The sequence below is a fragment of the Lithobates pipiens genome, unplaced genomic scaffold (genome assembly GCF_037356315.1).
Source record: "Lithobates pipiens isolate NorthernLeopardFrog02 unplaced genomic scaffold, aLitPip1_a1.2 Scaffold_147, whole genome shotgun sequence".
Taxonomy (NCBI): domain Eukaryota; kingdom Metazoa; phylum Chordata; class Amphibia; order Anura; family Ranidae; genus Lithobates; species Lithobates pipiens.
Window position 1 is genome coordinate 48,772 of NW_027507736.1, and position 22,973 is coordinate 71,744.

Here is a 22,973-nt window from a genome sequence, read left to right on the forward strand (position 1 = left end):
AAGTGGGTAGGGATGGATGGGGACAGTATGGAGGACAGGTTTGAGATGGAAGGGGACAGTATGGAGAACAGAGGTCTGGATGAATTGGACCTGTATGGAGGACAGGGGTTGAGCTGGAAGGGGATATTATGGAGGACAGGGGTTGGGATGGATGGGGACAGTATGGAGGACAGGGGTTGGGATGGATGGGGACAGTATGGAGGACAGGGGTTGGGATGGATGGGGACAGTATGGAGGACAGGGGTTGGGATGGATGGGGACAGTATGGAGGACAGGGGTTGGGATGGATGGGGACAGTATGGAGAACAGGGGTTGGGATTGAAGGGGACAGTATGGATAACAGGGGTTGGGATTGAAGGGGGCAGTATGGAGGACAGGGGTAGGGATTGAAGGGACCGGTATGGAGGACGGGTCGGCATAGATGGGACCAGTATGAAGGACGAGTTGGGATGGAAGGGGACAGCATGGAGAACAGGCGTCGGGATGGATGGGGACAGTATGGAGGACAGAGGTAGGGATTGAAGGGGACAGTATGGAGGACAGGGGTTGGGATGGATGAGGACAGTGTGGAGGACAGGGGTTAGGATTTGACAGTATGGAGGACAGGGGTCGGGATGGAAGGGGACAGTATGGAGGACATGGGTAGGGATGGGACAGTATGGAGTACAGGTGTAGGGATGGCACAGTATGGAGGACAGGGGGTCGGGGTGGAAAGGGGCAGTATGGAGGACGGGTCGGGATGGAAGGGGACAATATGGAGGAAAGGGATCGGGATGGATAGGACCAGTATGGAGGACGGGTTGGGATGAAAGGCGACAGTATGGATGGCAGGGGTTGGGATTGAACGGGTCAGGATGGAAGAGGACAGGGGTTGGATGGAAGGGGACAGTATGGAGGGCAGGGGTTGGGATTGAACGGATCAGGATGGAAGGGGACAGTATGGAGGACAGGGGTTGGGATGGAAGGGGACAGTATGGAGGGCAGGGGTTGGGATTGAAGGGGTCAGGATGGAAGGGGACAGTATGGAGGACAGGGGTTGGGATGGAAGGGGACAGTATGGAGGACAGGGCTAGGGATGGAAGGGGACAGTATGGAGGACAGGGGTAGGGATGGATGGATGGAGGACAGGCATTGGGATGGATGGGGACAATATGGAGGACAGGGGTAGGGATGGAAGGGGACAGTATGGATGACAGGGGTCGGGATGGATGGGGACAGTATGGAGGAGAGGGGTAGGGGTTGGGACAATATGGAGGACAGGGGTAGGGATGGATGGGGACAGTATGGAGGACAGGTTTGAGATGGAAGGGGACAGTATGGAGAACAGAGGTCTGGATGAATTGGACCTGTATGGAGGACAGGGGTTGGGCTGGAAGGGGATATTATGGAGGACAGGGGTTGGGATGGATGGGGACAGTATGGAGGACAGGGGTTGGGATGGATGGGGACAGTATGGAGGACAGGGGTCGGGATGGATGGGGACAGTATGGAGGACAGGGGTTGGGATGGATGGGGACAGTATGGAGAACAGGGGTTGGGATTGAAGGGGACAGTATGGATAACAGGGGTTGGGATTGAAGGGGGCAGTATGGAGGACAGGGGTAGGGATTGAAGGGACCGGTATGGAGGACGGGTCGGGATAGATGGGACCAGTATGAAGGACGAGTTGGGATGGAAGGGGACAGCATGGAGAACAGGGGTCGGGATGGATGGGGACAGTATGGAGGACAGAGGTAGGGATTGAAGGGGACAGTATGGAGGACAGGGGTTGGGATGGATGAGGACAGTGTGGAGGACAGGGGTTAGGATTTGACAGTATGGAGGACAGGGGTCGGGATGGAAGGGGACAGTATGGAGGACATGGGTAGGGATGGGACAGTATGGAGTACAGGTGTAGGGATGGCACAGTATGGAGGACAGTGGGGCGGGGTGGAAAGGGGCAGTATGGAGGACGGGTTGGGATGGAAGGGGACAATATGGAGGAAAGGGATCGGGATGGATAGGACCAGTATGGAGGACGGGTTGGGATGAAAGGGGACAGTATGGAGGGCAGGGGTTGGGATTGAACGGGTCAGGATGGAAGAGGACAGGGGTTGGATGGAAAGGGACAGTATGGAGGGCAGGGGTTGGGATGGAAGGGTACAGTATGGAGGACAGGGGTCGGGATGGAAGGGTACAGTATGGAGGACAGGGGTCGGGATGGAAGAGGATAGTATGGAGGACGGGTCAGATGGAAGGGGACAGTATGGAGGACAGGGGTTGGGATGGAAGGGGACAGGGGTTGGGATGGATGGGACCAGTATGAAGGACGAGTTGGGATGGAAGGAGACAGCATGGAGAACAGGGGTCGGGATGGATGGGGACAGTATGGAGGACAGAGGTAGGGATTGAAGGGGACAGTATGGAGGACAGGGCTAAGGATGGAAGGGGACAGTATGGAGGACAGGGCTAAGGATGGAAGGGGACAGTATGGGGGACAGGGGTCGGGATGGATGGAGACAGCATGGAGAACAGGGGTCGGGATGGATGGGGACAGTATGGAGGACAGAGGTAGGGATTGAAGCGGACAGTATGGAGGACAGGGCTAAGGATGGAAGGGGACAGTATGGAGGACAGGGCTAAGAATGGAAGGGGACAGTATGGAGGACAGGGGTTGGGATGGAAGGGGACACTATGGAGGACAGGGGTTGGGATGGATGGGGACAATATGGAGGACGGGGGTAGGGATGGAAGGGGACAGTATGGATGACAGGGGTCAGGATGGATGGGGACAGTATGGAGGACAGGGGTAGGGGTTGGGACAATATGGAGGACGGGGGTAGGGATGGATGGGGACAGTATGGAGGACAGGGTTAGAGATGGAAGGGGACAGTATGGAGAACAGAGGTCAGGATGAATTGGACCTGTATGGAGGACAGGGGTTGGGCTGGAAGGGGACAGTATGGAGGAAAGGGGTTGGGATGGAAGGGGACAGTATGGAGGACAGGGGTTTGGATTTACGAGGGGACAGTATGGAGGACAGGGGTTCGCATTGAAGGGGACAATCTGGAGGACAGGGGTAGGGATTGAAGGGACCAGTATGGAGGACAGTGGTCGGGATGGATGGGACCAGTATGGAGGACAGAGGTTTGGATGGAATAGGACAGTATGGAGGACAAGGGTTGAGATTGAAAGGGACAGTATGGATGACAAGGATTGGGATGGATGGGACCAGTATGGAGGACGGGTTGGGATGGAAAGGTACAGTATGGAAGACAGGGGTCCGGATGGAAGATGACAGTATGGAGGACGGGGGTAGGGGTGGGACAGTATGGAGGATGGGGGTTGGGGTGGGACAGTATGGAGGACAGGGGTTGGGATGGAAGGGGACAGTATGGAGGACGGGGTAGGGGTGGGACAGTATGGAAGATGGGGTTGGGGTGGGACAGTATGGAGCACAGGGGTCGGGATGGAAGGGGACAGTATGGAGGACAGGGGTTGGGATGGAAGGGGACAGTATGGAGGACAGGGGTTGGGCTGGAAGGGGAAAGTATGGAGGACAGGGTTTGGGATGGATAGGGATAGTATGGAGGACGGGTTGGGGATGAAGGCGACTGTATGGAGGACAGGGGTAGGGATAGAAGGGACCAGTAAGGAGGACAGGGGTTGGTATGGATGGGACCAGTATGGAGAACAGGGGTTGCGGTGGATGGGACCAGTATGGAGGACAGGGTTTGAGATTAAAGGGACCAGTATGGAGGACAAGGGTTGAGATTGAAGGGGACAGTATAGAGGACAGGGATCTGGATGGATGGGACCAGTATGGAGGACAGGGGTTGGGATGGAAGGGGACAGTATGGGGGACGGGGGTAGGGGTGGGACAGTATGGAGGACGGGGGTTGGGGTGGGAAAGTATGGAGGACGGGGTCGGGATGAAAGGGGACAGTATGGAGGACAGGGGTTGGGATGGGTGGGGACAGTATGGAGGACAGGGGTTGGGGTTGTACAGTATGGAGGACGGGGTCGGAATGAAAGGGGACAGTATGGAGGACAGGGGTCGGGATGGATGGGGACAGTATGGAGGACAGGGGTAGGGGTGGGACAGTATGGAGGACGGGGGTCAGGACGGAAGGGGACAGTATGGAGGACGGGGTTGGGGTGGGACAGTATGGAGGACGGGGGTCAGGATGGAAGGGGACAGTATGGAGAACGGAGCTAGGGGTTGGACAGTATGGAGGACGGGGGTCAGGATGGAAGGGGGCAGTATGGAGGACGGGGTCGGGATGAAAGGGGACAGTATGGAGGACAGGGGTTGGGGTTTTACAGTATGGAGGACTGGGTCGGGATGAAAGGGGACAGTATGGAGGACAGGGGTCGGGATGGATGGGGACAGTATGGAGGACAGGGGTTGGGATGGGTGGGGACAGTATGGAGGACAGGGGTTGGGGTTGTACAGTATGGAGGACGGGGTCGGAATGAAAGGGGACAGTATGGAGGACAGGGGTCGGGATGGATGGGGACAGTATGGAGGAAAGGGGTAGGGGTGGGACAGTATGAAGGACGGGGGTCAGGACGGAAGGGGACAGTATGGAGGACGGGGTTGGGGTGGGACAGTATGGAGGACGGGGGTCAGGGCGGAAGGGGACAGTATGGAGAACGGAGCTAGGGGTTGGACAGTATGGAGGACAGGGGTCAGGATGGAAGGGGGCAGTATGGAGGACGGGGGTTGGGGTGGGAAAGTATGGAGGACGGGGTCGGGATGAAAGGGGACAGTATGGAGGACAGTGGTTGGGATGGATGGGGACAGTATGGAGGACAGGGGTTGGGGTTTTACAGTATGGAGGACTGGGTCGGGATGAAAGGGGACAGTATGGAGGACAGGGGTCGGGATGGATGGGGACAGTATTGAGGACAGGGGTAGGGGTGGGACAGTATGGAGGACAGGGGTCAGGATGGAAGGGGACAGTATGGAGTATGGGGGTAGTGGTGGGACAGCATGGAGGACGGAGCAGGAGTTGGACAGTATGGAGCATGGGGTCGGGATGGAAGGAGACAGTATGGAGGACAGGTGTCGGGATGGATGGGGACAGTATGGAGGACAGGGGTAGGGGTGGGACAGTATGGAGGACGGGGTTGGGATGGGACAGTATGGAGGACGGGGGTCAGGATGGAAGGGGACAGTATGGAGGACGGGGTTGGGGTGGGACAGTATGAAGGATGGGGCCGGATTTGGAAGGGGACAGTATGGGGCTAGGGGTGGGACAGTATGGAGGACGGGGGTAGGGGTGGGACAGTATGGATGACGGGGGAAGGGGTGGGACAGTATGGATGATGGGGGAAGGGGTGGGACAGTATGGAGGACTGGGTCGGGATGGATGGGGACAGTATGGAAGACGGGTCGGGATGGAGGGGGACAGTATGGAGGACAGGATTAGGGGTGGGACAGTATGGAGGACGGGGTTGGGGTGGGACAGTATGGAGGACAGGGGTCATGATGGAAGGGGACAGTATGGAGGACGGGGTTTGGGTGGGACAGTATGGAGGACGGGGGTCAGGATGGTAGGGGTGGGATAGTATGGAGGACGGGGTCGGATTTGGAAGGGGACAGTATGGAGGACTGGGGTAGGGGTGGGACAGTATGGAGGACGGGGGTTGGGGTGGGACAGTATGGAGGACGGGGTTGGGATGGGACAGTATGGAGGACGGGGGTCAGGATGGAAGGGGACAGTATGGAGGACGGGGGTAGGGGTGGGACATTATGGAGGACGGGGTCGGATTTGGAAGGGGACAGTATGGGGGTAGGTGGTGGGACAGTATGGAGGACAGGGGTAGGGGTGGGACAGTATGGAGGACGGGGTCGGGATGGATGGGGACAGTATGGAAGACAGGGGTCGGGATGGATGGGGACAGTATGGAGGACGGGGTTGGGGTGGGACAGTATGGAGGACGGGGGTTGGGGTGGGAAAGTATGGAGGACGGGGTCTGGATGAAAGGGGACAGTATGGAGGACAGGGGTTCGGGATGGATGGGGACAGTATGGAGGACAGGGGTAGGGGTGGGACAGTATGGAGGACAGGGGTCAGGATGGAAGGGGACAGTATGGAGGACGGGGGTTGGGGTGGGACAGTATGGAGGATGGGGTCAGGATGGAAGGGGACAGTATGGAGGACGGGGTCGGATTTGGAAGGGGACAGTATGGAGGACTGGGGTAGGGGTGGGACAGTATGGAGGACGGGGGTTGGGGTGGGAAAGTATGGAGGACGGGGTCGGGATGAAAGGGGACAGTATGGAGGACAGGGGTCGGGGTGGGACAGTATGGAGGACGGGGTCAGGATGGAAGGGGACAGTATGGAGGACGGGGGTTGGGGTGGGACAGTATGGAGGACGAGGTTGGGATGGAAGGGGACAGTATGGAGGATGGGGGTAGGGGTGTGACAGTATGGAGGATGGGGGTAGGGGTGTGACAGTATGGAGGACGGGGGTAGAGGTTGGACAGCATGGAGGACGGGGTCGGGATGGAAGGAGACAGTATGGAGGATGGGGGTAGGGGTGGGACAGTATGGAGGACGGGGGTAGAGGTTAGACAGTATGAAGGACGGGGTCGGGATGGAAGGGGACAGTATGGAGAACGGGGGTAGAGGTTGGACAATATGGAGGACGGGGTCGGGATGGATGGGGACAGTATGGAGGACGGGGGTAGAGGTTGGACAGTATGGAGGACGGGGTCGGGATGGATGGGGACAGTATGGAGGACGGGGGTAGAGGTTGGACAGTATGGAGGACGGGGTCGGGATGGAAGGGGACACTATGGAGGACGGGGGTTGGGGTAGGACAGTATGGAGGACGGGGTCGGGATGGAGGGGGACACTATGGAGGACGGGGGTTGGGGTAGGACAGTATGGAGGACGGGGTCGGGATGGAAGGGGACAGTATGGAGGACGGGGGTTGGGGTAGGACAGTATGGAGGACGGGGGTCAGGATGGAAGGGGACAGTATGGCGAACGGGGCTAGGGGTTGGACAGTATGGAGGACAGGGGTCAGGATGGAAGGGGACAGTATGGAGGACGGGGGTTGGGGTGGGACAGTATGAAGGACGGGGTCTGGATGGAAGGGGACAGTATGGAGGATGGGGGTTGGGGTGGGACAGTATGGAGGACGGGGTTGGGTGGGACAGTATGGAGGACGGGGTTGGGATGGGACAGTATGGAGGACGGGGGTCAGGATGGAAGGGGACAGTATGGAGGACGGGGGTAGGGGTGGGACATTATGGAGGACGGGGTCGGATTTGGAAGGGGACAGTATGGGGGTAGGTGGTGGGACAGTATGGAGGACAGGGGTAGGGGTGGGACAGTATGGAGGATGGGGACAGTATGGAAGACAGGGGTCGGGATGGATGGGGACAGTATGGAGGACGGGGTTGGGGTGGGACAGTATGGAGGACGGGGGTTGGGGTGGGAAAGTATGGAGGACGGGGTCTGGATGAAAGGGGACAGTATGGAGGACAGGGGTCGGGATGGATGGGGACAGTATGGAGGACAGGGGTAGGGGTGGGACAGTATGGAGGACAGGGGTCAGGATGGAAGGGGACAGTATGGAGGACGGGGGTTGGGGTGGGACAGTATGGAGGATGGGGTCAGGATGGAAGGGGACAGTATGGAGGAAGGGGGTAGGGGTGGGACAGTATGGAGGAAGGGGTCGGATTTGGAAGGGGACAGTATGCAGGACTGGGGTAGGGGTGGGACAGTATGGAGGACGGGGGTTGGGGTGGGAAAGTATGGAGGACGGGGTCGGGATGGAAGGGGACAGTATGGAGGACGGGGGTTGGGGTGGGACAGTATGGAGGACGAGGTCGGGATGGAAGGGGACAGTATGGAGGATGGGGGTAGGGGTGTGACAGTATGGAGGATGGGGGTAGGGGTGTGACAGTATGGAGGACGGGGGTAGAGGTTGGACAGCATGGAGGACGGGGTCGGGATGGAAGGAGACAGTATGGAGGACGGGGGTAGGGGTGGGACAGTATGGAGGACAGGGGTAGAGGTTAGACAGTATGAAGGACGGGGTCGGGATGGAAGGGGACAGTATGGAGAACGGGGGTAGAGGTTGGACAGTATGAAGGACGGGGTCGGGATGGAAGGGGACAGTATGGAGAACGGGGGTAGAGGTTGGACAGTATGGAGGACGGGGTCGGGATGGATGGGGACAGTATGGAGGACGGGGGTAGAGGTTGGACAGTATGGAGAACGGGGTCGGGATGGATGGGGACAGTATGGAGGACGGGGGTAGAGGTTGGACAGTATGGAGGATGGGGTCGGGATGGAAGGGGACACTATGGAGGACGGGGGTTGGGGTAGGACAGTATGGAGGACGGGGTCGGGATGGAGGGGGACACTATGGAGGACAGGGGTTGGGGTAGGACAGTATGGAGGACGGGGTCGGGATGGAAGGGGACAGTATGGAGGACGGGGGTTGGGGTAGGACAGTATGGAGGACGGGGGTCAGGATGGAAGGGGACAGTATGGCGAACGGGGCTAGGGGTTGGACAGTATGGAGGACAGGGGTCAGGATGGAAGGGGACAGTATGGAGGACGGGGGTTGGGGTGGGACAGTATGAAGGACGGGGTCGGGATGGAAGGGGACAGTATGGAGGACGGGGGTTGGGGTGGGACAGTATGGAGGACGGGGTTGGGTGGGACAGTATGAAGGACGGGGTCGGGATGGAAGGGGACAGTATGGAGGACGGGGGTTGGGGTGGGACAGTATGGAGGACGGGGTTGGGTGGGACAGTATGGAGGACGAGGTCGGGATGGAAGGGGACAGTATGGAGGATGGGGGTAGGGGTGTGACAGTATGGGGGTAGGGGTGTGACAGTATGGAGGACAGGGGTAGAGGTTGGACAGCATGGGGGACGGGGTCGGGATGGAAGGAGACAGTATGGAGGACGGGGGTAGGGGTGGGACAGGTTGTGGGACGGGGGTAGAGGTTGGACAGTATGAAGGACGGGGTCGGGATGGAAGGGGACAGTATGGAGTACGGGGGTAGAGGTTGGAAAGTATGGAGGACGGGGTCGGGATGGAAGGGGACAGTATGGAGGACGTGGGTAGGGGTGGGACAGTATGGAGGACGGGGGTAGAGGTTGGACAGTATGAAAGACGGGGTCGGGATTTAAGGGGACAGTATGGAGGACGGGGGTAGAGGTTGGACAGTATGGAGGATGGGGGTAGGGGTGGGACAGTATGGAGGACGGGGGTAGAGGTTGGACAGTATGGAGGACGGGGTCGGGATGGAAGGGGACAGTATCGAGGACGGGGGTTGGGGTAGGACTGTATGGAGGACGGGGGTTGGGGTGGGACAGTATGGAGGACGGGGGTAGAGGTTGGACAGTATGGAGGACGGGGGTAGAGGTTGGACAGTATGGAGGACGGGGTCGGGATGGAAGGGGACAGTATGGAGGACGGGGGTTGGGGTAGGACAGTATGGAGGACGGGGTTAGAGGTTGGACAGTATGGAGGACGGGGTCGGGATGGATGGGGACAGTATGGAGGACGGGGGTTGGGGTAGGACTGTATGGAGGACGGGGGTTGGGGTGGGACAGTATGGAGGACGGGGGTAGAGGTTGGACAGTATGGAGGACGGGGGTAGAGGTTGGACAGTATGGAGGACGGGGTCGGGATGGATGGGGACAGTATGGAGGATGGGGTCGGGATGGATGGGGACAGTATGGAGGATGGGGTCGGGATGGATGGGGACAGTATGGAGGACGGGGGTAGGGGTGGCACAGTATGGAGGACAGGGTCGGGATGGATGGGGACAGTATGGAGGACGGGGGTAGAGGTTGGACAGTATGGAGGATGGGGTCGGGATGGATGGGGACAGTATGGAGGACGGGGGTAGAGGTTGGACAGTATGGAGGACGGGGTCGGGATGGATGGGGACAGTATGGAGGACGGGGGTAGAGGTTGGACAGTATGGAGGACGGGGTCGGGATGGATGGGGACAGTATGGAGGACGGGGGTAGAGGTTGGACAGTATGGAGGACGGGGTCGGGATGGATGGGGACAGTATGGAGGACGGGGGTAGAGGTTGGACAGTATGGAGGACGGGGTCGGGATGGATGGGGACAGTATGGAGGACGGGGGTAGAGGTTGGACAGTATGGAGGACGGGGGTAGAGGTTGGACAGTATGGAGGACGGGGGTAGAGGTTTGACAGTATGGAGGACGGGGGTAGAGGTTGGACAGTATGGAGGACGGGGGTAGAGGTTGGACAGTATGGAGGACGGGGGTAGGGGTGGCACAGTATGGAGGACGGGGTCGGGATGGATGGGGACAGTATGGAGGACGGGGGTAGAGGTTGGACAGTATGGAGGACGGGGTCGGGATGGATGGGGACAGCTGCACAGCAGACAGACATTCCCAGGCTCAGCAGACGGACAGAGACAGCTGGGGAGACACACAGAGGCTCTGCTGCTATTCCTGTCTTATCAGTGGAAGGAATTCAGCAGCTGGAGGGAGGAGAGCGGCCCTCAGCACAGCCCTGGGGGACCCCTTCTCATCTCACCCAGAGACGAGAGAGCCAGAGAGTCCGCACAACTAAGACCGACCGGGGTACAAATACAGGAGAAAGAGACCCCTGACTGGAGGAGACAGACAACAGAGGGAGCAAGGTAGAGAGGAGTGCTGGGGAGAGGGAGACAGGAGACCTGAGAGTGCTGGGGAGAGGGAGAGAGGAGACCTGAGAGCGCTGGGGAGAGGGAGAGAGGAGACCTGAGAGCGCTGGGGAGAGGGAGAGGAGACCTGAGAGCGCTGGAGAGAGGGAGAGGAGACCTGAGAGTGCTGGAGAGAGGGAGAGGAGACCTGAGAGTGCTAGGGAGAGGGAGAGGAGACCTGAGAGTGCTAGAGAGAGGGAGAGGAGACCTGAGAGTGCTAGAGAGAGGGCGAGGAGACCTGAGAGCGCTAGGGAGAGGGAGAGGAGACCTGAGAGTGCTAGAGAGAGGGCGAGGAGACCTGAGAGCGCTAAGGAGAGGGAGAGGAGACCTGAGAGCGCTGGGGAGAGGGAGAGGAGACCTGAGAGTGCTGGGGAGAGGGAGAGAGGAGACCTGAGAGTGCTGGGGAGAGGGAGAGAGGAGACCTGAGAGCTCCTGTCCCAACTGGAGAATTACCACCTCTACCAATAGGAGACCTCTGTATTATTGTCTAGTCACAAGAGACCTCCCTATTACTGCCCACTCACAGGAGACCTCCGTCTGACTGTACTCACAGGAGACCTCCGTCTTACTGACTGTACTCGCAGGAGACCTCCGTCTTACTGACTGTACTCACAGGAGACCTCCGTCTTACTGACTGTACTCGCAGGAGACCTCCGTCTGACTGACTGTACTCACAGGAGACCTCCGTCTTACTGACTGTACTCGCAGGAGACCTCCGTCTTACTGACTGTACTCACAGGAGACCTCCGTCTGACTGACTGTACTCGCAGGAGACCTCCGTCTTACTGACTGTACTCACAGGAGACCTCCGTCTTACTGACTGTACTCGCAGGAGACCTCCGTCTGACTGACTGTACTCACAGGAGACCTCCGTCTTACTGACTGTACTCGCAGGAGACCTCCGTCTTACTGACTGTACTCACAGGAGACCTCCGTCTGACTGACTGTACTCACAGGAGACCTCCGTCTTACTGACTGTACTCACAGGAGACCTCCGTCTTACTGACTGTACTCGCAGGAGACCTCCGTCTTACTGACTGTACTCACAGGAGACCTCCGTCTTACTGACTGTACTCGCAGGAGACCTCCGTCTGACTGACTGTACTCACAGGAGACCTCCGTCTTACTGACTGTACTCGCAGGAGACCTCCGTCTTACTGACTGTACTCACAGGAGACCTCCGTCTGACTGACTGTACTCACAGGAGACCTCCGTCTTACTGACTGTACTCACAGGAGACCTCCGTCTTACTCACTACTCACAGGAGACCTCCGTCTTACTGTCTACTCACAGGAGACCTCCGTCTTACTGACTGTACTCACAGGAGACTCCGTATTACTGACTGTACTCACACTAGACCTCCATATTACTGACTGTACTCACAGGAGACCTCCGTCTGACTGTACTCACAGGAGACCTCCGTCTGACTGTACTCACAGGAGACCTCCGTCTGACTGTACTCACAGGAGACCTCCGTCTTACTGACTGTACTCACAGGAGACCTCCGTCTTACTGACTGTACTCACAGGAGACCTCCGTCTTACTGACTGTACTCACAGGAGACCTCCGTCTTACTGTCTACTCACAGGAGACCTCCGTCTTACTGACTGTACTCACAGGAGACCTCCGTCTTACTGACTGTACTCACAGGAGACTCCGTATTACTGACTGTACTCACACTAGACCTCCATATTACTGACTGTACTCACAGGAGACCTCCGTCTTACTGACTGTACTCACAGGAGACTCCGTATTACTGACTGTACTCACACTAGACCTCCATATTACTGACTGTACTCACAGGAGACCTCCGTCTGACTGACTGTACTCACAGGAGACCTCCGTCTTACTGACTGTACTCACAGGAGACCTCCGTCTTACTGACTGTACTCACAGGAGACCTCCGTCTTACTGACTGTACTCACAGGAGACCTCCGTCTTACTGACTGTACTCATAGGAGACCTCCGTCTTACTGACTGTATTCATAGGAGACCTCCGTATTACTGACTGTACTCACAGGAGACCTCCGTATTACTGACTGTACTCACAGGAGACCTCCGTATTACTGACTGTACTCACTGGAGACCTCCGTATTACTGACTGTACTCACTGGAGACCTCCGTATTACTGACTACTCACTGGAGACCTCCGTCTTACTGACTACTCACAGGAGACCTCCGTCTTACTGACTACTCACAGGAGACCTCCGTATTACTGACTACTCACTGGAGACCTCCGTCTTACTGACTACTCACTGGAGACCTCCGTCTTACTGACTACTCACAGGAGACCTCCGTCTTACTGACTGTACTCACAGGAGACCTCCGTCTTACTGACTACTCACAGGAGACCTCCGTCTTACCGACTACTCACAGGAGACCTCCGTATTACTGACTGTACTCACAGGAGACCTCCGTCTTACTGACTGTACTCACAGGAGACCTCCGTCTTACTGACTACTCACAGGAGACCTCCGTCTTACTGACTACTCACAGGAGACCTCCGTCTTACTGACTACTCACTGGAGACCTCCGTATTACTGACTGTACTCACTGGAGACCTCCGTCTTACTGACTACTCACAGGAGACCTCCGTCTTACTGACTACTCACAGGAGACCTCCGTCTTACTGACTGTACTCACAGGAGACCTCCGTCTTACTGACTGTACTCACAGGAGACCTCCGTCTTACTGACTGTACTCACAGGAGACCTCCGTCTTACTGACTGTACTCACAGGAGACCTCCGTCTTACTGACTGTACTCACAGGAGACCTCCGTCTTACTGACTGTACTCACAGGAGACCTCCGTCTTACTGACTGTACTCACAGGAGACCTCCGTCTGACTGTACTCACACTAGACCTCCATATTACTGACTGTACTCACAGGAGACCTCCGTCTTACTGACTACTCACAGGAGACCTCCGTCTTACTGACTACTCACAGGAGACCTCCGTCTTACTGACTACTCACAGGAGACCTCCGTCTTACTGACTACTCACAGGAGACCTCCGTCTTACTGACTACTTACAGGAGACCCCCGTCTTACTGACTGTACTCACAGGAGACCTCCGTCTTACTGACTACTCACAGGAGACCTCCGTCTTACTGACTACTCACAGGAGACCTCCGTCTTACTGACTACTCACAGGAGACCTCCGTCTTACTGACTACTCACAGGAGACCTCCGTCTTACTGACTACTTACAGGAGACCTCCGTATTACTGACTGTACTCACAGGAGACCTCCGTATTACTGACTACTCACAGGAGACCTCCGTATTCCTGACTACTCACAGGAGACCTCCGTATTACTGACTACTTACAGGAGACCTCCGTATTACTGACTACTTACAGGAGACCTCACCGCCCCGAGTATACAGAAGACTTTACTCCTCAGTGTTGTACCTGTATTTGCAGATGATGAAGTTGTAGGTGTTCTTAGGGAGACAGTATACATAGGAAGACATAGAATTGTGTTATCTGAGAATTCTTCTACTGGTAGTAATATTCCGCAGTACTCGGCAGGTGGGTGGCTCAGTACTTATGACTATGGCAGCGGATGAAGCCGCAGGAGCAGCTCGCAGAGCAACAAAGAGCAAACTGTTTGAGTTCCTGGTACACGGAGTGGTGAGTATGGGGAGATATGACCAGGTGGAGGTCCTACACCGAGGGCAACCCTCAACTAACCATCTCATACTTGTCTTGTGCATGGTCTACTTACCTGTGACAGAGAGGAACTCTCCTGTCTGTATCATATATCCATTGGAGCCATACGTCACCTATAATGGTTATATGGTGATCTAGTCTTCAGGATGGAGGCATCTCATATCCACGTTTCTCTTCTGGTGGGAGCTCCTCTCCTGGTCACTGAGTGAGTGGGTTCTTCTTTCCACTTTCTCTCTCGTTTTTCTTTTTAGATTTCTCCTGGTGGGATCTCTTCTTCCCTCCTCTGCTTCCAGTGGCTTCTACTCTTCTCTAGTCTCTTCTCAGTGGGATTGATTCTCTTATTGGGATGTCTTATTTTATCTTCTCCTCTCCATATGATCTCTTCATTTTTCCCCTTTCAGTGGGATCTCTTCTATCTTCTCCTCTCCTTGGAATCTTTTCTTCTCCTCTTTTTTTTTTTTCCTCCCAATGGATTTTCTTCTTCTGTATGTGGAATCACTTCTCTTCTCTCAGTGGGATCTCTTCTTCTCTGTGAGATCTCTACTTTTCTCTTAATTTCTTAGTGGGATTGCTTCTTTTCTCCTCTCTTCTCAGTGGGTTCTCCTCCTCTCTGTTTTCCTCTCTTTGGAATCTCTTCCCTCTGTTTTCCGCTCAGTGGGATCTCTTCCCTCATCTTCTCCTCTGTGGGATCTCTTCCCTCTTCTCCTCTGTGGGATCTCTTCCCTCTTCTCCTCTGTGGGATCTCTGCCCTCTTCTCCTCTGTGGGATCTCTTCCCTCATCTTCTCCTCTGTGGGATCTCTTCCCTCATCTTCTCCTCTGTGGGATCTCTTCCCTCATCTTCTCCTCTGTTGGATCTCTTCCCTCATCTTCTCCTCTGTGGGATCTCTTCCCTCTTCTCCTCTGTGGGATCTCTTCCCTCTTCTCCTCTGTGGGATCTCTGCCCTCTTCTCCTCTGTGGGATCTCTTCCCTCTTCTCCTCTGTGGGATCTCTTCCCTCATCTTCTCCTCTGTGGGATCTCTTCCCTCATCTTCTCCTCTGTGGGATCTCTTCCCTCATCTTCTCCTCTGTTGGATCTCTTCCCTCATCTTCTCCTCTGTGGGATCTCTTCCCTCATCTTCTCCTCTGTGGGATCTCTTCCCTCATCTTCTCCTCTGTGGGATCTCTTCCCTCATCTTCTCCTCTGTGGGATCTCTTCCCTCATCTTCTCCTCTGTGGGATCTCTTCCCTCATCTTCTCCTCTGTGGGATCTCTTCCCTCTTCTCCTCTGTGGGATCTCTTCTTCCCTCGTCTCCTCTCTGTGGTATCCCCTGTTTTCTCTTCTCAGGGGGATCTCTTCTGCTTTCTTCTAGAGATGGGATGAACATGCCCTGGTCTGGTTTTTGCCAGAACTCTCCAACATCAAAAACGAACCCCATTGAAGTCTATGGGATCCAAACTCAAAAAATCAAAAGTCCCCATTTGTAAGGATTTATATGCAAGTTATTGGCCATCAAAAATGGTTTGGGGGCCCCGGGTACTGCCCCGGGGGAAATGTATCAACGCAAAATAGTTTTTACAGGCGCAGTGATTTTAATGATGCTTAAAGTGAAACAATAAAAATGAAAAATTCCTTTAAATGTAGTGCATGGGGGGAGGGGGGGGGTCCCCTTAGTCTGCCTGTAAAATGGCGCATCTGTACCACGTATAGAACCTGCTGAATCTGTACCACGTATAGAACCTGCTGTATCTGTACCACGTATAGAACCTGCTGTATCTCTACCGCGTATAGAACCTGCTGTATCTGTACCACGTATAGGACCTGCTGTATCTGTACCACGTATAGGACCTGCTGTATCTGTACCACGTATAGAACCTGCTGTATCTGTACCACGTATAGAACCTGCTGTATCTGTACCACGTATAGAACCTGCTGTATCTGTACCACGTATAGAACCTGCTGTATCTGTACCACGTATAGAACCTGCTGTATCTGTACCACGTATAGAACCTGCTGTATCTGTACCACGTATAGAACCTGCTGTATCTGTACCACGTATAGGACCTGCTGTATCTGTACCACGTATAGAACCTGCTGTATCTGTACCGCGTATAGAACCTGCTGTATCTGTACCACGTATAGAACCTGCTGTATCTGTACCACGTATAGAACCTGCTGTATCTGTACCGTGTATAGAACCTGCTGTATCTGTACCGTGTATAGAACCTGCTGTATCTGTACCGTGTATAGAACCTGCTGTATCTGTACCGTGTATAGAACCTGCTGTATCTGTACCGTGTATAGAACCTGCTGTATCTGTACCGTGTATAGAACCTGCTGTATCTGTACCACGTATAGAACCTGCTGTATCTGTACCGCGTATAGAACCTGCTGTATCTGTACCACGTATAGAACCTGCTGTATCTGTACCACGTATAGAACCTGCTGTATCTGTACCACGTATAGGACCTGCTGTATCTGTACCACGTATAGGACCTGCTGTATCTGTACCGTGTATAGAACCTGCTGTATCTGTACCGTGTATAGAACCTGCTGTATCTGTACCACGTATAGAACCTGCTGTATCTGTACCACGTATAGAACCTGCTGTATCTGTACCACGTATAGAACCTGCTGTATCTGTACCACGTATAGAACCTGCTGTATCTGTACCACGTATAGAACCTGCTGTATCTGTACCGCGTGTAGAACCTGCTGTATCTGTACCACGTATAGAACCTGCTGTATCTGTACCACGTATAGAACCTGCTGTATCTGTACCACGTATAGAACCTGCTGTATCTGTACCACGTATAGAACCTGCTGTATCTGTACCACGTATAGAACCTGCTGTATCTGTACCACGTATAGAACCTGCTGTATCTGTACCACGTATAGAACCTGCTGTATCTGTACCACGTATAGAACCTGCTGTATCTGTACCGCGTGTAGAACCTGCTGTATCTGTACCACGTATAGAACCTGCTGTATCTGTACCACGTATAGAACCTGCTGTATCTGTACCGCATATGGAACCTGCTGTATCTGTACCACGTATAGAACCTGCTGTATCTGTACCGCATATGGAACCTGCTGTATCTGTACCACGTATAGAACCCGCTGTATCTGTACCACGTATAGAACCCGCTGTATCTGTACCGCGTATAGAACCTGCTGTCTCTGTACCGCGTATAGAACCTGCTGTATCTGTACCACGTATAGAACCTGCTGTATCTGTACCATGTATAGAACCCGCTGTATCTGTACCACGTATAGAACCCGCTGTATCTGTACCACGTATAGAACCTGCTGTATCTGTACCACGTATAGAACCCGCTGTATCTGTACCACGTATAGAACCTGCTGTATCTGTACCACGTATAGAACCTGCTGTATCTGTACCGCGTATAGAACCTGCTGTATCTGTACCGCGTATAGAACCTGCCGTATCTGCACCGTGTATAGAACCTGCCGTATCTGTACCACGTATAGAACCTGCTGTATCTGTACCACGTATAGAACCTGCTGTATCTGTACCACGTATAGAACCTGCTGTATCTGTACCACGTATAGAACCTGCTGTATCTGTACCGCGTATAGAACCTGCTGTATCTGTACCGCGTATAGAACCTGCTGTATCTGTACCGCGTATAGAACCTGCCGTATCTGCACCGTGTATAGAACCTGCCGTATCTGTACCACGTATAGAACCTGCTGTATCTGTACCACGTATAGAACCTGCTGTATCTGTACCACGTATAGAACCTGCCGTATCTGCACCGTGTATAGAACCTGCCGTATCTGTACCACGTATAGAACCTGCTGTATCTGTACCACGTATAGAACCTGCTGTATCTGTACCACGTATAGAACCTGCTGTATCTGTACCACGTATAGAACCTGCTGTATCTGTACCGCGTATAGAACCTGCTGTATCTGTACCGCGTATAGAACCTGCTGTATCTGTACCGCGTATAGAACCTGCCGTATCTGCACCGTGTATAGAACCTGCCGTATCTGTACCACGTATAGAACCTGCTGTATCTGTACCACGTATAGGACCTGCTGTATCTGTACCACGTATAGAACCCGCTGTATCTGTACCACGTATAGAACCCGCTGTATCTGTACCACGTATAGAACCCGCTGTATCTGTACCGCGTATAGAACCTGCTGTCTCTGTACCGTGTATAGAACCTGCTGTATCTGTACCATGTATAGAACCTGCTGCAGCAAAACTGCCATTTATAAAGAAAATAAATGACATTTAAATAGATATTCCCCGCACAGTTTCTTTTCTAAACAGCGGCTTGTGGAGCCAGTCTGTGTGATGAGGTCACAATGTCGTACCGAGAACAAGATTGGAGATTTTATGGATAAGTTCTGGCCTCTCTACCACTGACTTTGGATGGAAATCACAACGTTTTGCACCACAGTGAGCCTCATGAGAAGAAGACAAATTTTATAGTACACTCAGATTAACAATTTTTTTATAAAGTCAGTGACATCATCATCATCATCATCCTCATCCTCATCTCCTCCTCCATCCTCAATACCACCGCAGACAACTTGGCAATGTGCTGCAGCTGGGGGAACATGACTGCCAATTGGTCTACCAGCGTTCTCCCCTTTCTGTAGGCCAGTGATGGAGAACCTCGGCACCCCAGATGTTTTGGAACTACATTTCCCATGATGCTCAACTACACTGCAGAGTGCATGAGCATTATGGGAAATGTAGTTGCAAAACATCAGGCGTGCCGAGGTTCGCCATCACTGCTGTAGGCTCATGTTCCTCCTGCCTTTCTCAACCTTGGAACCAACATCCAGTAATGGCCGGGCATCGTCACGGGGCAAGTGGCTGACGTTGTGGTCAAATATCTCCGCTGACTCCTCCATGGCTGATTCTTGGGTTATGGCAGGAATAGCTGTGGACAAGGAGGCAGGTTTAGCCCCTCTGGCCGCTGCGGGGGACACGGCACACTTGTCTTTACTTAGGTGACGGAGGATGAGGAAGGTTTAGTAAGCCAGTCCACCACCTCTGCATGCGGTGTCTGGATAACATGGCCAACATCACTACACAGAGGAAATGACGCCCTGCCTGAGGACCCCGATGCTGCTGGACCCCTCGCCGTGCCATGGCAATGTCTGCCTCTCCTTGGTGGCCTCCACTGTGGGAAGGAACCTTTTATAGTGTGAGGTCTGAGCCACGATTAGATAAAGTCATCATCACTTTGTCCAGTCATGGCTCTGATTGGGCAATGCCTTGCACCTGTCCACCAGTCAGCTGCATTGCTTCATCCAATGGGGTCCCTAGAATGCATCGTGGGGCATTCGGCGGCCAACAGACGATGTTCCTGCTGAACTTTTGCTCTACTCTCTTCTCCTCTCATTGGAATCTCTTTTCTCATCTCAGTGGGACCATTTCTTCTGTCTGTAGGATCTCCTCTTGTCTTCTACTCCCAATGGGATGTATTATTCCCTCGTCTACTCTGTAGGATCTCTTCTACTCTTCTTGCATAGTTGGTAAGGTAGAATAAAGACACCAGTCCATCCTGAGTGAGTGGGGGGTGCGTGTCCACACGCATGTCCCATCAAGATGCACCCCCATTATATATTATATAAGGTACCCACCAATATAGCGCCCTCAATATACGCAGCTCGCCACACTCACATTGGTCCCCACACCCAAGGAGCCACAATCCAAGGTCCCCAACTCACATTCATATACTAGGGGCCAATTTTGGACAGAAGCCAATTAACCTCCCTGCATGTCTTTGGATTGCACTACACCACTGTGCCGCCCCACTACACCACTGTGCCGCCCCACTACACCACTGTGCCGCCCCACTACACCACTGTGCCGCCCCACTACACCACTGTGCCGCCCCACTACACCACTATGCCGCCCCACTACACCACTGTGCCGCCCCACTACACCACTATGCCGCCCCACTACACCACTGTGCCGCCCCACTACACCACTGTGCTGCCCCACTACACCACTGTGCCGCCCCACTACACCACTATGCCGCCCCACTACACCACTGTGCCGCCCCACTACACCACTATGCCGCCCCACTACACCACTGTGCCGCCCCACTACACCACTGTGCCGCCCCACTACACCACTGTGCCGCCCCACTACACCACTGTGCCGCCCCACTACACCACTGTGCCGCCCCACTACACCACTGTGCCGCCCCACTACACCACTGTTCTGCCCCACTACACCACTGTGCCGCCCCACTACACCACTGTGCCGCCCCACTACACCACTGTGCCGCCCCACTACACCACTGTGCCGCCCCACTACACCACTGTGCCGCCCCACTACACCACTATGCCGCCCCACTACACCACTGTGCCGCCCCACTACACCACTATGCCGCCCCACTACACCACTGTGCCGCCCCACTACACCACTGTGCTGCCCCACTACACCACTGTGCCGCCCCACTACACCACTATGCCGCCCCACTACACCACTGTGCCGCCCCACTACACCACTATGCCGCCCCACTACACCACTGTGCCGCCCCACTACACCACTGTGCCGCCCCACTACACCACTGTGCCGCCCCACTACACCACTGTGCCGCCCCACTACACCACTGTGCCGCCCCACTACACCACTGTGCCGCCCCACTACACCACTGTTCTGCCCCACTACACCACTGTGCCGCCCCACTACACCACTGTGCCGCCCACTACACCACTGTGCCGCCCACTACACCACTGTGCCACCCACTACACCACTGTGCCGCCCACTACACCACTGTGCCACCCACTACACCACTGTGCCGCCCACTACACCACTGTTCTGCCCCAATACACCACTGTGCTGCCCTTCATCTCAATGGGATCTCTTCTTATTTGGGCGGCACAGTGGTGTAGTGGGTAGCACTTTCACCTAGCAGCAATAGGGTCGCTGGTTCAAATCCCAACCACGACACTACCCGCCTGGAGTTTGCATGTTCTCCCTGTGCCTGTGTGGGTTTCCTCCGGGTACTCCGGTTTCCTCCCACACTCCAAAGACATGCAGGGAGGTTAATTAGACCTTGTCTAAAAAAATTGGCCTTAATATGTGTATGTCAATGTTGTATGTGTTTGTAAGCGTGTCAGGACCTTACGGGGTAAAAGGACCGCACAAAGCCGCAGATGGACTCTGGCGGCAAGAAAGCGCCCTGAGGCGATTCAGGTCACATAGGTAGCACTATACAAGTCACTCACTCACTCTTCTCTTCTACTCCCAATGGGATGTATTATTCTCTCTTCTACTTTGTGGGATCTCTTCTTTTCCCCTTCTGTGGGATCTCCTCTTCTCTCTTCACCTCTCTAAAGGATCCCCTCTTTTTTTCTTCTTAGGGGGATCTGCTATCTTCTACTCCCCTTGGGATCTATTCTTCTTTATTCTACTCTCATTGGAATCTCTTCTTTTCTCTCCTCTCATTTGGATCTCTTCTCCCATCAGTTGGATCTCTTTTCCAAGTGGGACAATTTCTTCTGTCTGTAGGATCTCTTTTCTCTTCTCATCTCAGTGGGGCCATATCTTCTGTCCGTAGGATCTCTTTTTCTCTCCTTCTGTCTGTAGGATCTCTTCTCCCAATGGGATCTCTTCACCTGTCTGTGGGATATCCTCTCTTTTTTGTCTTCTCAGTGGGATCTCTTCTGATCTATTCTAAATTTCTTATCCTCTCATTGGAATCTCATTTCTCCGTGGGACCATTTCTTCTGTCTGTAGGATCTCTTTTCTCTTCTCATCTCGGTAGGATCTCTTCTTCTCCCACTGGGATCTATTATTCTCTCATCTACACTCAGTGGGATCTCTTCTTTTTTATTCTCCTTTCTGTGGGATCTTGTCATCTCTCTGTAGGATCCCCTCTTTTTTTTCTTCTTAGGGGATCTCTTCTGCTCTCCCCTATTCCCTGTGGGACCATTTTTTATGTCTGTAGGATCTCTTCTACTCCCAATAGGATTTCTTCTTCTTTCTTCACCTCTCTGTGGGGTCCTCCTCTCTTTTTTTCTTCTCAGTGGGATCTCTTCTGTTCTCTGTGGGATCTATTCTTCTTTCTTCTCCTTTCATTGTAATCTCTTTTCTCCTCTCAGTGGAATCTTTTCTTTCTTCTCTCTTTTGAATCTCTTCTCTTTTTTCCTCTTAATGGATTTGCTTCTTCTGTATGTGGAATCTCTTCATCTCTTCTCTTTTTGTTGTAATCTCTTTTTCTCTCTTCTCCTCTGTGTGTTATCTCTACTTTTATCATAATTTCTTAGTTGAATTGCTTCTTTTCTCTTCTCCTCTCAGTGGATTCTTCTCTCAGTGGAATCTCTTCTCCTCTCAGCCAGAATCTCTCCATCTCTTATCCTGTCTGTGGGATCTCTTCTTCTGTGTGCTCTCTTCTTCGTGTCACCTCTCTGTGGGATCCCCTCTTTCTTCTCCTCTCTGGGATCTCTTCTATTCTCGATGGGATCTTTTCTTCTCTCTTTTCTCTGTGGGATATCGTCATTCTGTCTTTTCCTATCTGTGTGATCTCTTCTTCTTCCTCTCTCTCTTCTCTCTGGTATTTTCTGCTCTCTTCTAGCTTTTGTGAGATTCCTCCTCTCTCTGTGTAGGATCTACCTTAGATTTGTTTGTAATCTCCTCT

At 54.0% G+C, this 22,973-nt stretch overlaps 1 protein-coding gene across 6 annotated transcripts in view; it reads left to right on the forward strand.

Moving 5' to 3' along the window:
- LOC143981397 (SWI/SNF-related matrix-associated actin-dependent regulator of chromatin subfamily D member 3-like) overlaps positions 1-22,973 on the forward strand; it is a gene marked incomplete at its 3' end in the record, with an annotated part of 47,881 nt that overhangs the window by 19,299 nt on the left and 5,609 nt on the right. The window contains 2 exon segments of one of the 6 annotated variants that reach the window (XM_077479223.1): positions 10,236-10,641; positions 14,202-14,313. In XM_077479223.1, coding sequence (XP_077335349.1) covers positions 10,247-10,641; positions 14,202-14,313 — 507 coding nt within the window. 6 annotated transcript variants of the gene reach the window in all.